At 60.1% G+C, this 15295-nt stretch overlaps 1 protein-coding gene across 1 annotated transcript in view; it reads right to left on the bottom strand.

Moving 5' to 3' along the window:
- Positions 1-12809, bottom strand: part of ASIC4 (acid sensing ion channel subunit family member 4) — a 28917-nt gene extending 16108 nt beyond the window's left edge. Inside the window, exon 1 of the mRNA XM_021526265.3 lies at positions 11568-12809. Within this exon, the coding sequence (XP_021381940.1) occupies positions 11568-12143 (576 nt within the window). The 5' untranslated portion in view covers positions 12144-12809. The remainder of the gene's footprint in view (positions 1-11567) is intronic.
- Positions 12810-15295: the final 2486 nt, after the last annotated feature.

Raw genomic sequence — 15295 nt, 5'->3', positions numbered from 1 at the left:
GAAACATCTCCTCTTTGCCAATATTTGCCAAGCACAGGAGATAAAGTGGCTACAAGTCATTAATGCCGTCATTTCAGTCCACTTGGGCTGGCAGTGGAGGGGCAGCCGGGCAGTCAGGCAGCTCCCAGGTGTGGGAGGTCCTGCCAGCTCAGCCCCCAGGCTCCCTGCAGCAGCGCAAGGAGAGTCAGGATCCCTCCATGCTGGAGCACAGCACCTCTGGACACTGGGACGGATGCTGCCGCGTCCACCACTGCCTCTGCCACCCTGCCTTGGGCATCAGCACAGCCCCTGCTCCTGCCAGAAGCCCCACCTCTGCACCATGACAGCCATCTCCACCAGGTCAGCATCTCCCTGAAAGTCTTTCTGCAGCACCAATCCCGTGGCTCCAGTGCTGGGCCATCCACTCCATCCCAACCCAGTGACCCCAGGATCACTGCCCTGCCCTGTCTGCACCACACATCCCTTTCTCCCCCTTGCTCCAGGCTGCCTGTGCAGTCTCTGCAGTGGCCCATAAGAGGATGAGGCAGGACACAATGCTGAGATACAGCCCCTGGAGGAGAAGCCCAGAGCATTATCAGCACAGGGAGTTAATTAAGGTCATGTCACGCGATAAGGAAACAGGATGTCAGAGCAGCAGCAGCAGCACAGGGGGGTCAGAGCCTGAAAAACTCCCTCTGAAAAGCAGCTCCATGGAGATGTGATCAGCCAGGTGCTTGGGGACAGAGCAGCTGTCATGGCCACACAGGCAGGGCTCCATGTACGGCACTGTACGTGCTGTACCATTTCCAGTACAGGATAGAATGGGATGGGGTGAAATGGGATGGGGATGAGGATGGGGTGTAGTGGGGTGGGGTGGAATGGGATAGGGATGGGGATGGGAATGGGGATGGGCAGGAGGCCTGGTGATACACCATTTCCTGGGCCGGGAGAGCCTGCTGAACAGTCCCGGTTATTTCCTCCTGTCCTCATGAAGAAACAATGTACCTTGATGTGACCAGTGTCATGCCAGCAGGGCAGGAATTACTGTGAACCCCTGCCCATAATTAGCACATGTAATTGCAGACACTCTCTAATTAGCAGGACCTCAGAGCTGGGTATGGCAGACTGCTTGACAGCGTTTGCATTGCTCCTGCCTCAGACTGTTCACCCTCCTGCTCAGTGATGACTTCATCCCTGGGCCAGGCAGTGCCATGGGGCTGAGAGATCCAGGCTGACCTGCTGTGGCACACCACAGTCACAGCAGGGTGGTGGGAGCAGGCTGTGGACAGGGGGACAGGCATAGGGGACACACTGCCAGTGGAAATCCTTCTTTCCTGCACAAATTGCAGCACGACCTGTTGCCCTGCCTTGCTGGGCAAGAGCTGAGCTGATGGGACATAATGAATACTTGCATCAATCTCAGCTAGATTTGCATAGTGCCCTCAGTCCCATGCTGCTCAGAAGGCAGGCTGCTCCCAGCCCTTCCCAGGGGCAGCAACACCAGATGCTGGGCTGGCCCTGCCTCCTCTGCAGGACTCATAGCCCCAGCATGGCCCCTGACTTGCCCCCACATGCACCCTAGCCCTCCTTGCCCCACTGCAGTGGGGACACCTGCAGGCCCCTTCCCTGCCCTGCTCCAGCCACTGGAGCATTGAAGACAGATGGAGATGCTTCTCTCTGCTGTAGTCTCTCCCTCACTCCTTGCGCTGTGAAGGAATTGTGAAGACGGCAGCTTGGGAGTGAAGGACACAGCAAGACTTGGAGGGCAAAGGGATAAGGCTGAGCTGCAAACACCCCCAGACAGCTGGGAGGCATGGCAGTGCCCACCTCTGCATGCCCAGATGGAGTTTAAGGTCCATGAGAGAGAGGCAGCATCCACAGATGGTGCCTCTTTCCTGAAACACACAGTTCCCTCCTGCCCCTGTCCTGCTCCCATAGCCCAGGTGAATTTTCCCATCCCACTAGTAAAGGAAACTGGGAGGAAGAAGAGCCAGGGGAGAAAAGAACCTGGGGTGGTGGCAGGAACACCAGGATGCAGGCAGGGACCACAGCCCTCACCTTGCTGCCCTGTGGGTGCACATGCAGGTGGCAGAGGACGGGGCAGTGCAGGGTGTCATTGAGCCCAGAGAGGACAAGCTGGTGACATATCCTCGTGCAGCCTCTCCATGCTGCTGCCACCACTGACAGCTGCCCCCAGCCCCACCACACCGCAGGGACTGCCACAGTGCAGGCACAGCCGGATTTCGATGGATACAGGGGGAGACGAGGGCACATCTCCAGCCCCTGGCCCTGCTCTCAAGCTCTCTGTAGCCACTGCCACCGATGTGCTTCACCCCTGCCTGACCAGAGGACCCACAGCATCTGCAGCACCTGCATCACCTGCACCTGCCACTTGCTATCCATCCCACCCTGGACACGGGGGACATGGCCATTGATTGTGACTGTGACCAGAGTGGGGGGCTGCCACTTGATTGCAGCTGCCCAGATGAGCACATCCAGCTCAATCAGGGCTGCACAGCCCTCCTGCGTGCCGGGCACTGGGAATTAAACTGCTAATGAGCTGCTGGCTGGAGGGCCGGCAGTTAGTGATTAATCAGAGGCTCTACTCTGACAAGGCTGTGCCTCCTCTCCCTTCCTGCCCTGCACATCCAAGAGCAGGCAGGCAGCAGTGACAGTGTGTGTCCCCCAGCCTCTGCTCCCTGCCTGCCCAGCCATTGCAGTCAGGGGACAGCCTGACTCAGCTCTCCAACACGAAGAGGTGTCCCCAGCCCCCATGTCACTGGGACACAGTGCCCACAGGTTCTTCCAGCCACTGACTTTCCTATCCCCTAGCTCCTCCTGCACTCATCCTCCCCAAGCTGCCATCAGGTGAGAACATTTTGTTCTGCTGGAAGAAAACCTGTTGAGCCCAGCTGAGCTCAGCTGATGTTCATCATGTGCAGAGTGTGCTCAGGCTGCTGTCTGAGAGCCCAAAGATGGGCCAAGTGATCTGGAGGGCATCTGCAGAGGGGCTTCATGAGGATGGCAGGGGAGGAGCAGTCATGCAGCCAGTGATATCTCCTGGGGGGACAGAGCAGGAACATGCAGAAGCCCTGAGTCCCAGTGCATCAGGGTGTAGGTCCAGTCCCCCTGACCCAAGCCCAGAAGCACAGTGCCACTTACCACCCTCATCTCCTGCCTTCTGCTGGCACAGTGGTGGCATGGTGGGTGATGAGACTGGCAGAGCCCTGCCTGTGCCTGGCATAGCACACTGGGGCATGGGGGAAGGCTTTGCAATATGAGCAGGGGACAGCCATCCTCAGAACGGTGCAGGGAGCTGCAGGGAAGCTACTTGACCTTGAGCCTGACTGCTCCCCGCTTGGACCCTTCATGGTCATGGCAGAGGCAGGACAGGCCAGGTCATGGCAGAGGTGTCAGCACCCTCCTGTCCTCGCACCCTCCCTTGGCTGCATGTCAGGGCAGTGCCTGGGAGAAAAGGCCAGCAACTGGCAAGGAGCAGGTTAGAGAGGCATGTTTTCCCCTATTGCACAATTAATCATGAGAAGTTTTTCCTCCTTTCGTGCATGAAACAGAATTTGGCAGGGCGCTCTGACCACAGAGACTGGCTACATGCTCTCCAGTAAAAACCCAGCCACATCTGGCTAAGAAATAACCTCAGAGCATCCCTGTTTGTGCAGGTGGAGAGAGACAATGCTGGGCCAGGCAGAAAAATCCAGCGGGGTTTGGTTCATAGCCAGTCATGTAGTGAACATCTTCAGCTCCTGGTGTTTGTTCCCCCTCCTCATCCCCCAGCACACACATGGCCATGCTGGGTTGTTGGTGCCTTCATCCCTGCCTTCAGGCCCTGTTATTCCAGTCATGAACATAAAAATGCCCAGGCAGGGACATCCACCCTGTGGCAGCATCCCCTGTGTGAGCTCTCATCCCACCCCGTCTGCCTCCCCCTGCCCACTCCATCCACCAGCCTGACTGGAGCCTCAGCCAATCTATTCCCAGAGGGAAAGCAAGCTGAAGCCTCCCCACCAGCGTTCCAGTTATTTGTTATTGGAAAAAGGGGGAAATACGTTTTTCGACAATTATTGTTTTTTCCACCTGACTGGCTGCAAACTTGTTAATTTTTTTCTTTAATGTGTGAACAGTGTCGACGGCAGCTGCATGTCAAATGACTCTACGCCCTATCTGCGGGTCCCTGGCTGGCTTTCAGCACTCGCACCGCAAACATTGCCTTCTATAAATAAAGGCCTATATCTCATCAATGGCAGAACAGCAGAGCTTTATATAGTCGTCTTACATAAAACCGTCTCTCTTTATGGGCTGCAAACCATTTGCGTCACTTAGTGCAGCTCCGTAAACCTCCTTCTCCAGACACTCCCTCGTGGAGGGAGACCCAGCACGGCTGCCCCGTGCCCCACTGAGGAGCTGGGATCCCTGTTCTGCCTGGGGCTGTCCCCCAATGCCTTCACAGGGCCAGGTGGCAGCTGCATCCTTGTTCCCCTGCCCCACAACCTTGGCATGTGCCTCCTTCCAGACTGCCCAGCTTTGGCACCAAGTGCCAGGATGGCAGCCAGCACTGCCAGGCACCCCAGAGCTTGGGGATGGTTGGCCAAGGGCCAACATCACTCACCCTGCCCTTGTGACCCTGTCCCTGACACCTACCTGGGGCAGCACAGTCATGGATGCTGGGAGGTGCTGCTCTGTCCTGTGTCACTTGGCAATCAGGGACCCAAGGGCACAGGGTGACTGGGGACACGGTGTCATGCTGGGGGGACAGACCAGCTCACAGCAGCTCTAACTCTGACAAGCAGAGAACACAGGTCTGGCCAGTGCCTTTCAACCTCACTGCCCAATGAGCATCTGTAGTGGAGGATCTTGGGGGCTTCCCCCTTGGCCACAGGTCCCTGCCCCAGGCTCCTGCAGTCCCCAGGGCCCCTGGCTCCATATGGCAGAGCTTTCCCTCCGGCTCGCCGCAGGCGCTCACCTGCATGCAGTGATGGATCGTGGCGGGGTGGCAAGGGGGGCGGGGGCGCAGAGACTCCTACTGGGGCTGCAGCAATGCCAGCCTGCAAGAGGCAGCCCACACCCCTTCTGGGACTCCAGGAGCTGGGGGGGTACGGGGGAGGGAGTGACAGAGCTGCAGAGACCGTGGTGACAAGCCTTCATTTACCTCCATGACATCCCAGATGCCTACCCCAGGTGGCTGGAGCCAGAAGGAGACAGGGATCTAACAGCATCACAGCACTGGGACCTGTGGTGCACTCTGACCCATGGCTGTCCCCAGTGCTGTCCATGGGACCCCTGCCACAGCTGTCATTGGCATAAAGGACGGGGCTACAGCAATGCCCTCCAGCAGTGGGGCCACGTCATCCAACCATGCCGCTGGCACAGGGCAACTGCACCCCAGCCAGCCCTGCCCCATGTCCAGCCAGCCATGCGGCACCCCAAGAACCCCCCTGCCCCGTCTGCCACCCTGCACCCTGTCAGCCCCACTGCCCTGTGCTCCCATTGCCCCATGGTCTCACAGCCCTGTGGCCCCAGGCACCAGCAAGCACCGGCTCCTGGAGCCCTCTGCGTACTTGTCCCTGTTCCTCTCACAGCCATCCGAGGTGCCCAGCCCCCTCTGCAGCCAGCAGTGCTGGAGGGGCACTGCCCCACAGTCACCCCACGGGTGCCCTGGCCCCAGGGGGCAGCAGTGTCCCCCTCCACTCAGCCTGGCACGTGGGCCCAGCCTCATGGCACGTCCCACATCCCTGGGGAGACACACCAGGCGCGGGCATCCTGGCCGCTGGCTCCCCCCCGTATCAGAGACAGGCTTATTAAGTGTGTGATATTAAATTACCCAGATAAGAGCATAAGAGCTTTTAAAGTCAATTCATTAAATATAATTATGAAGAGAGCTTTTTTATGCTCACGGTGATCTGATCTCAATCAGGGAGACGGTGGGAAAGCCGTCGGCTCCTCCAGCATCTCTGCTCCCCCGCTGCGTCGCCTCCGCACCCCCCTGCTCCCCCGCCTCGGCCCCCTCCTGCATGGAGCTGGCACCCACGACCATGGCTCTTGATGCCTATCCAACTGCCCTGGCACCCTCTCTGCAGTGGTGCTGCTGGTGTCAGTGCCACCCCACTTGGAAGGAGGTGGCATGGGGGTCTGCTCAGCAAAGGGGTGGGGAAGGGGAGGCAATGGCTATGAGATGGTTGGAGCAGTGGCATTGGAGTGGAGGGCAGCAGGGTATGGAGATGCTCAAGCACAAGAGGCAGGGGTCTGGGAGCTCAGTACAGGTTCTTCCCAGCCATGGATCCCCTTGTCCCCATGATCCACCCCCTCGCTGTCCCCTGCAGACCAGCGCCCTCAGAGACCTAATGATGCATCCCCACTCCCCAGGCAGGAGGAGTGCATGCTTTTCTCCCATCCCACATTCATTAATGGCACTTTGTAACCAATTAATACCTGCCAACCAGGTGGCACCCCTCGTGTGCAGCCCAGATGGCTACATGCCAGGCCTTTGCACCAGGCACCCCTCTTGCTCATGCACCCCTAGCCACAGCCCAGAGTGCAACTGAACATGGGGCTGTTCCCAGATCTATTGGGGGAATCCATGAGGAAGCAGTGGTCCCAAAGACACCTCATGACTCCCACACCAATAACATCTCCCCAGCCATCTCAAAGAGAGACTGCCAAGACTCCTGCTTGTTCCCTTGTCACCCTGCCCCACTGCCATGAGGGACTTTCAGTGACATCCCTAGGTGCAGCCAACCCCTTGTTCTCCCACCACAGTGTCCCAAAATCCCATTATCCCCAAATCCACACACTTGCTGCCAGAGCCCGAGCACCTGGGACCAGGAGTAGCAGCATGGCTGGCAGGGAGCAAGGTGGGCTCCAGACTGGGGTCCCTGCAGAAGGCTTCGGTGGGGGCTGGTGGGAGCAGCTACCCGCTGCTGGGAGCTGCTGGACTGACATTTATTTTTAGACGTGAATTGTATAAATTAGCATTTCTCAGCGGATTAAGCAGCAGGAATTGTGTAAAATTAAATGGCAACGAATTGCATTAAAGTCCCCCGTTTTCTGGCACAAACAGCGCCTCGAGGCGTGCCCAGGCGGCTCATGTGTAACAGCGCTGGAGATGGCGCTGCCGCTGCTCCGGACAGGAGCGCGGCCAACCCGCGACATGCCTGCACTACCTGGGACATAGGCCTGGAAATGCTCAAGCACAGTGGCCAGACTGCAAGGATGGAGGGTTCCAGATGGGCTGTGAGCCCCTGGGTAGCTGGCTCAGGTGCTGGGCTGGGACTACAGGATGTGGATGCAGTGAGTGGAGTGCTGTGACACAGATGGGCACAGATGGGCTCAGCTGAGTAGCTCACAGGCATGGGATCAGTGAGGGATGCTTCGGCCTCTCCTGGGCACTGACACCACCATCCCCAGCCCAGACAGTCCCTGCCAGGCATGGCAGGACACCCATCACAGTCACAGCCATGTCACCCTCCAAAGGAGATGATGCTGTGCTGGGACCCGTATGACACTGCCTGGCCCAAGAGCCACTCTCTGCCCCAGCCAGGCCAGGTTCTGCAGTAGCTGGAGCTCACTGAGCAGCTATGGGGGTCCCAGCCCTGCACAGGAGTACAGGGAAAATGGAGTGGTTGAATGCCAGGGGCTGAGCAGGCACCAGGCAGGGCAGGGCAGGTGAAAAACAATCAGTCCATCTCTTTTAACCAGTAAAAATAGGCTGAAAATGTGACATTTATTAAGTACAATTCTGGTGGAAAGGTCAGAGAGTTCCCATGTCAGGAACAGTGGGAGAGCCTTGCTGGGAGGAGGCGACAGCCTGCTGCCCCTGCCCCCCCCCCCCCCACTCTGAAACAGGATCTCTTGTGTGCATGTGGAATGCAGCTGAGGATGTTCCCATCTCAGCACAGGGCTTCCCCCTCTGGGGTCTGCATGGGGTGCTGAGGAGATCCCTCACACAGCCCAAATCCCGGGCAGGCAGGAGGCATAACACAGAGAGCCGGGGCCGGTGCCAGCTCCGAGAGGCACTGCCAGCTCTCAGCAACCTCCCTGCTCCCCCCCAGCTTCCAGCCCCGGCACAACTGGCTTCGGCAGCCACACATCACAAACAAAAGGCTTTTGACAACGAATGAGGTTTTGAGAAAAGCACTGGGCTCCTTCCCGGCTCCTGCTGCAGCCACTGCCGGCGAACAGGCGGGATGCTGCTGCCAGCTGAGGGGGGCCCCTCCACAGCCCCCAAACTCCTACACACCCCATCCGTTTGTACCCCCATCTCCAGAGCACCGTCGGGATGTCGGGAAGGCTCCCTCTTCCCTCAGTGCCACCTGCCATAGCCAGAACTGGCTCGGGTTGTGGCTGTACCGGGGTGCCAGGCAGGGAGGTGAGGTTGAGCGCAAGCCGCCCGCGGCAGCTCAGCCCCAGCCCTGCGGGGACACTTCCCAGCCTCCTGCTGAATGGCAGATAAAGAGCACCGTGGGTTTCCTGCGCCGGCACCCTCAGCTCTGCAGCCGCACTGGCCCAGCCGGGAGTGCTCCGTGCCCGGTGCCCCACCGAGGCATCCATCACCAGCGAGCTGGTGGGCATCCGGCAGAGCCCCCGAGCACTGCAGAGACTGGGGGCTGTGGGGCACCGTGCAGCTCACTGGGGTCAGAAGCGGCTCTGCCAAGGCTCCAGCACGGCCCTCTGGCAGCCGGCACAGGGGGCACATTTGTCAGCGGGGCTGCAGGGAGCCTCGCTGCGGCTCAGGGTTGTCCCTGCCGCTGGGGAGATTTACAGCCCAGCCGGGCTTTATTACATGGAAGATGCTTACGCTGGGGATTTTTTTTTCCCCGATAGTTTCTTAATTTGCTGTCCCATAAAGAATGTGGATTTGTGACGTTGAATAGGGGAAGATCATTTACCACTCACGGCTCTTACTTAAAGGATCCGCACGAGTTATTTATTGTATGAGCACGGGCTGCAAGCATCAGCGCGAGGGGACATGCTCCAGCCCTGGCGCTGCTCCTGCTCCTGGACAGGCAGTCAGTGACAGCCCCACAGCTTGGCCACTCTCGTGCTGAAAAACTTCCAGCTTCTGGACAAAGTCCACATCATGCCCAGAGGGAAGGAAAGACTCCAGCACTCCTGCAAGCATGGCTGCAGGGAAAGCTCCTTCCCTTCTCCAGTATTGCTGGGGGACAGCCTCTGCTAAAGATGATGCTTGCTGTGGGCTGGGTGCCCTGGGACCCCAAGCCATTTGACCTTCTGGGATCTGCTGCACTCTGGGGGCCCTCCATCACTGCCAGGGCATGCTGTGACTCACACACTCGCCCACAGCAGAGCAGGTACAAAAGCTTTCTGAACATGACAGCTCACATGGGGACCCAGAAATGGGACCAACAAAGCTTGGAGATCCCCATCACATGAGCAGCTTGGGTGCCCCTTCACTGGTGCCACAGCTACAAGGCACAGGAGTGCCCAAGCCCACACAGCACAGCTGGGACTCACCCCGCCTGCCAAGAAGCCTGTGTTGTGTTTCAGTCATTCCCAGGAGGCACAAGGGACCAATTTGGCTTAGGGAACAGGAGTAGAAGGCTCCAGCTGCAAACGGTGTGATGCCTTGACAGGTCCTACTGCTGCCTGACAAGGCTTTGGGATATGTTACATGGCAGAGAGGTGTATCACATCTTCACCCATCCCTCCCCACACCCATCTCTGCAGCCTCTCCTGCCCCAGGTTCACCCCTTTGCTCCAGGCAAGTGAGAGGTGACAGGTACACCCCTTTCTGCTGACAGTCCCTGATGCCTCAAAGGCCAGAAATGTTGAGCTGTGGTGGGGTGGAGGCTTTAGGAGCCCTATACTCCCCTTCTTTGTCCATAAGCCCACGGGTCAGCTGGCACTAGCTATTCTCATGCCTGAAACCTGCTCCAGTGCAGGGTGCCGGCACACCAGAGCCTGGCTGCCGGGGCATCCCCAGTATGCCGGGGCATACCTGTAAGCAGATGAGGTAGGCAGGCCAGCTGGTCCTGCACAGCCACATGCTGAGAAACTGGGTCCCCGTGACTGTCCTGGTGGTCACCCTTCACTGCCACACAGCACAGCACATGCCACACACTCTGTCCATGCTGTGGGAAGCCCGTACCTCCCCATCCACCTGAGCTCTGCCCTGCCAACAGCACAGTGCGGCTCAGCACACACCAAATCCCATTGCTATGCTGTGCCACTGCCCAGCACAAGCTGGGCTCGCTGCCTCCCCCACAAACCAAAGCTGCTCAGGATCCTCCAGGAGGATCCCAGGGCCGGAGTCAGCATGGCCAAGCCACGTGCAGGACTGTCCAGCACCAGAGCTTCCTGTTCCAAACCCTGCTGAACCACACTGCTCCCCGGCAAAGTCAAGCAGCTGGCGTAGAGCAGGCACAGAGCCCAGCAAATCCCCAGGAGGAGTGGGGCTGCCTGCCCCCTGTGCCCTGCTCTTCCCACTCCACTGCAGTGCCCCATGCCACCACCAACCCCCTGCACAGGGCAGCCCCCCACCCCCCCGCAAAGTCTCTTTCCCAGGGACAGCATCACTCTGCACATTGAGCAGGCGTTGTACCGATGGGCACAAAGTGAAACGGAACATGCTGCATCAGCCATTTCCAGCCCCACAGAGCCTCCTCTCTTCCCCAGTATCCTGCACAGCCCACGGCATCATGCCCCACTCCCCGGCACGGAGCGGGGTCCGGCTGGCAGCACAGCTCCTGAGAACGCCGGAGCCAGCTGAGCAGTAGCCCCTGGCAGCCGTAGGAGAGAGGCGGTTCATTTCCAGAGTCATTAAGGTCTGAAAAGGGTCCCATCAGGTATTCCGCCCGTTCAGCACATTTATTTTCCCAAACCACAGCGGGGATTTATGATTCCAGGCTCAATATTGGTAAGAGCTGCACACTGGCAGCGGTCAGCCAGGGGCTCTCTGCCTGGGCAGACTGGGCGCTGCTTGGAAGAGGCCCTGCTGCCAGTCCCGGGCAGTGAGTGGGCAGCCCCGGCCCCCCCGCCCGCCCGGCTGTAGCCGTGCCTCCAGAGCGGAGCGGCTCGGCATTTGAGCTCGGCATGTGCACACGTGCGTGTGCAATGGCTGCAGCCTCCACATTTACACACATCCCAGGGCTAATCCCGTAAAGGCAGGAAGGCTCCCCTGTGTGCAAAGGGGTCTCTGCCTGCCCCCCTGTTCCAGCCCCTCTTGCCGAGTAAAGCACCCCCTGTGTCAGGACACTTTGATCTGGGGCAAGAGCAGGCTGGAGCAGGACTCTGTGTCATAGCTTTCCCCCTGACCACTGCATACCCACCCTGGGGACTGCTGAACCCTGTCACCCACTGCGACTCCTGAGCGTGAGCCCCTCAGTCACAGACCTGCCGACAGCCCAGTCCTGTGGTGCAGAGCCCTGCTGAGAGCTCCCACGGAGGATCCTCTCCCTCTCTCCGTGTGAAACTTGGAGGGAAACTCAAACAGAGAGAGATGCAAACTTCAGCAGCCAGAGTGAGCCAGGGAGCCCTGCTCCGGTGCGACGCGGACGGGTGGGTGCCCCCCGTGCCGGTAGGGGCCCCTAGGGAAGCTGAGCCAGGTGTGCACTCACCACAGTGAAATCTCGGGATGAGCAGTTCTCGCCGCTGAAGTTGCAGCTCTTGAGCATGTCGTCGAGTTGGTGGCCGGTGCGGTTGACAATGTCAGCCATGTCGGGGTCAGGGTAGAGCAAGTCCGTGGCCTTGTGACCATCCCGGTCCTTGGGGGGCAGCCCGGTCATGTTGGCCAAGTGAAAGATGTCGGCGTCGGTGAGTGCCGAGTGGCGGTAGCGGTTGATGTTGCAGATGGTGATGGCCGGGAACACCATCTCACGGATGGCCTCTTCATCTAGGGCCATGACGTGGGGGTGCTCCAGGTAGAGCAGCGCTGACTTGGCCGCCTGGTAGAGGAAGAAGGCGAGGGAGACCAGGAAGGCAAATGCCCAGAGGGTCTGGCGCACGCCCAGCCGTCCTGACCGGCAGATGTGTCCCAAGCCGTGCAGCGTGCTGGTGCTGGCGAAGGTGGCCAGATCCCGGGAGCGGGGCCGGGCAGGCTCCTCGATCAGGCTCTCCTTGTCCCCTTCTTCTTTCTCCTTCTGCTTCTCATCCTCTTCAGCAAATTTGATTTTACACACGATCTCAATCGGCATCTGCCCCGTGCAGCTGGTGCGCCCAGCCAGCGAGCTGCCCCCTGGCACAGGCACCGGCCGAGAGCCCGGCCAGGCGCTGGGAGGGGGTTCGGGTCCCCCCCAAGCCCCAGCACGGCACCGGGAGGGCCGAGCCGTCTCGGGAGGGAAGCGCAGCCCCTCTCAGCAGCTCCGAGCCGCCGCTTCCCTCTTGTCTCACTAGTCGATCGTCTCCTTGTGCCTTCGCTTATCAGCACAAATACAGCTGTCAAAAACCCCTCTCTCTCCTCTCCCTCGCTCTGTCTCTCTGCCTCTCTCCTTCGCTCCTCTCTGGTTAAGACCCCAGCAGATACAGGCAGCATTTAGGCATCATGTGCTAATAAAATCCAGGGAATACTTAATAATTCAAGACATGTCAACATTATTTCATCGTCAAATAAAGAGCAAGCGTCAGAGAAAAGAGGCAGTGTGAAGGGCCCGGCGCCTCCGGGGCAGGGAGCCACGCTGCGCCCGCTCCCCAGCTCCGGCCCCGAAGTGCTGCCGGAGCCACTTGTTTGAATGGCTCGGGAGCTGCCGGAGCCGAGCCGAGCCGAGCGGAACCGAGCCGTGCCGTGCGATCCGAGCCGTTCGTGCCGCGCCGCGCCGCGCGATGCCGAGCCGTGCCGAGCCGTGCCGTGGCGGGCGGGGCACGAAGGCTGTCCCCCGCCGTCGCCGCTGCCGCCGCGCTCTCCGCCTGGCCCCGCCGTGCCCCGCCGGCCCGTGCGCCCCGGGGCAGAGCGCGGCGCGGCTCGGCGGGGGCGGGCAGCCTGCGGGCAGCTCGCCCGGCGGCCCCCTCCTGCTTGCCCGCCTGCGGACTCCTCCTGCCTCGGCGGCTCCCTGGCCGTTAACCGCCTCCCTGCCGCGGCCCGCCGCGACCCGCGGTGGCCGGCGCCGAGTCACGGCCGTCCCGGCCCCGGCCCCGGCTGTCCCGGCGGGATCCGGCCGGAGAGACGCCGCCGGAGCGGGGCTGAGCACGGGGCGCCAGGGGTGCACTTTGCCGTGCCTCCCCCCGCCCCCGCCGTGCTCCTCGGTGCCCCGGAGCCAGGAGGGCGGCAGTTTCGCCTCCCGCGTCCCGTGTCCGCCGCCCCCCTTTCCACTGCGCTCGCTGTGCGTCCGGGATGGGCTCCTCCGGCTTCATTTCTGCCCCCCTTCCCTCCCTCCCTCGCTGCTCCTCATTGTTCCAGGGCAGCGCACAAGAAGTGGGGGGCACCACAGGCAGTGACCAACTCTGCTAGAAAGGCTGAGCCGGGGTAGCCCTCACCCTGTCCTGCCCTGCCGAGCCTTTGCTCCTCCCGGGGTCTGCTCCCTCCAGGGCACCCTCACACAGCCCCAAGCAGCACCCAACCCCTGTGGCAGCATTGCCCTGCAGGCAGCATGACAAGCAGGGTGTCCTCCTGCCCCGTCCTACCCGCGCAGTGGGGCTCTGCTAGCGTGGCTCAGTCATGAGGTGATGGGTTCAACCTTGAGGCACCAACCACATGGCACCTGGGTCTGTCTCTTCCCAGCGCACAACACCTCTGCCAGCAAGTTTTGATCTCTCCCAGTCTCCTGCCTTAGTTTCACTAGCTGGTGATGGAGGGTTTGCTGAACCGACCCACTCACTCACAAGTCAAGCAACCCTCTGTGACACTGCCTTGTGGCACAGTGCTGGGGGAAACGCCAGCTCCCTGTCCCCAGAACAAGCCGTCACTGGGTACCCCCCCCAGCAGACATGGCTCTGCTGAGAAGGTGCGTGCCTGGCAGGGAATCCAGGGTCTCCGGAGGACAAGTGATGAGACAGCCGCCCATGAGCGCGACAAGAGGCCTCGCCTCTCCTCGGGGACTGCGCCGCAGGTCAGCCTGACCTTCACTGTGCTGCCAATGCCAACGGCAAAGCTTTCCCCAGTCGTCCGGCAAGCGCACATGCATCTTCAATCTTCCCATCGATCTGTGCATGGCACACATGTTTCTGCTTCTGTGTGGGTCAATACAGCATGATAGGCTGCCTCCGGCAAGCAGCACGCACAGCCCCAGCCGCCTGTTTCTCCCTGCCCAAGGGATGCAACGTGCACATGCCAGCCCTGCACCTCCAGCTCCGAAGGACATGGTAGGAGTAGGCTTGGCAGGTGCCCCAAGCTCTGCTGCCACCACCAGACCCCAGATGCTTCCACGGGGACCCTTGACCCTCTGGGGGATGCTTGGCCCAGCAAGGACCATGGGCAGAAAGGGCCTGATCCTGTGGCAAGGAGATTCCATCGAGCCGGGCAATGACCAGCCCTGCATCTTTGGTCTGCAGAGCTGGATGTGTAGTCCCTGCCTGCACCTCTCAGATTCTGTGCTGGCAAGGGACATGTGGGCATGGAGGGTCTGCCAGGCAGGTCACCCCATAAGCACAGATCCTGAGGTACAGGGCAAAGTGAGCTGTGTGAGTGTGGGACCAGGCAGAGGCCAGTGTCCTGTGTACTGGACAGTCATGACACAGGATCAGGACTACTCCCTTCAGGACTCTGTCCCCCATACCAAGGGGATCACATGCCCCTGCTTTCTCTGGGCATCTTCAGCTCCATTATCAATTGCCACCTGGACTGGGGGCATGTTTCAGCACCATCCCCACACCATGATCCCCTCCTGTGTGGCCAAAGAGGTAAGTCCTCTCCCATCTCCTTTCTTGGCTCTCCTCTCCTACTGTACTCTGCTCCTGCCTGTCCACCCAGAAAGGGCAAATGGGTGCTGGGGATTCATCCCTTTGCCGGATTACCCAAGGCTAGAGCACAGCCAGGATGGGTTGGGATCAAGCTGTGCCCAAGTGAGTGGCACCCACTGCACAAGCCCCATTCCCAGCTGCAGCTGCAGGCCTTTCACAACCCATGGAGATGGGAGGACTATGGCTTCATAGCCAGGGAGCTCTGGAAGAGAGGGCATGCTGGGAGGGACAGTGGGATGGAAGTGCAGGGAGTGGGGAAGCAGCATGGCTTGGAAAACTGGCAGTAGGATTTTGGGACTGCTTTCTACTCAGACCAGACAAGGCAAAGAACAAAGCATTAGCTAGGAATGGCTGGTGCTGCCCCTTTGCTGATGTCTGCAGGTCCCCAAGGCTCCACACCAGAGCCTCTTGCCTATGACTGAGTGACTTCACAGAAGGGCACGAGGCCACGGGG

The sequence above is a fragment of the Lonchura striata genome, chromosome 8 (genome assembly GCF_046129695.1).
Source record: "Lonchura striata isolate bLonStr1 chromosome 8, bLonStr1.mat, whole genome shotgun sequence".
In the NCBI taxonomy this organism is placed as follows: domain Eukaryota; kingdom Metazoa; phylum Chordata; class Aves; order Passeriformes; family Estrildidae; genus Lonchura; species Lonchura striata.
The sequence above is the reverse complement of the archived record's forward strand: the minus strand, read 5'-3'. Positions and strand labels throughout refer to the sequence as shown.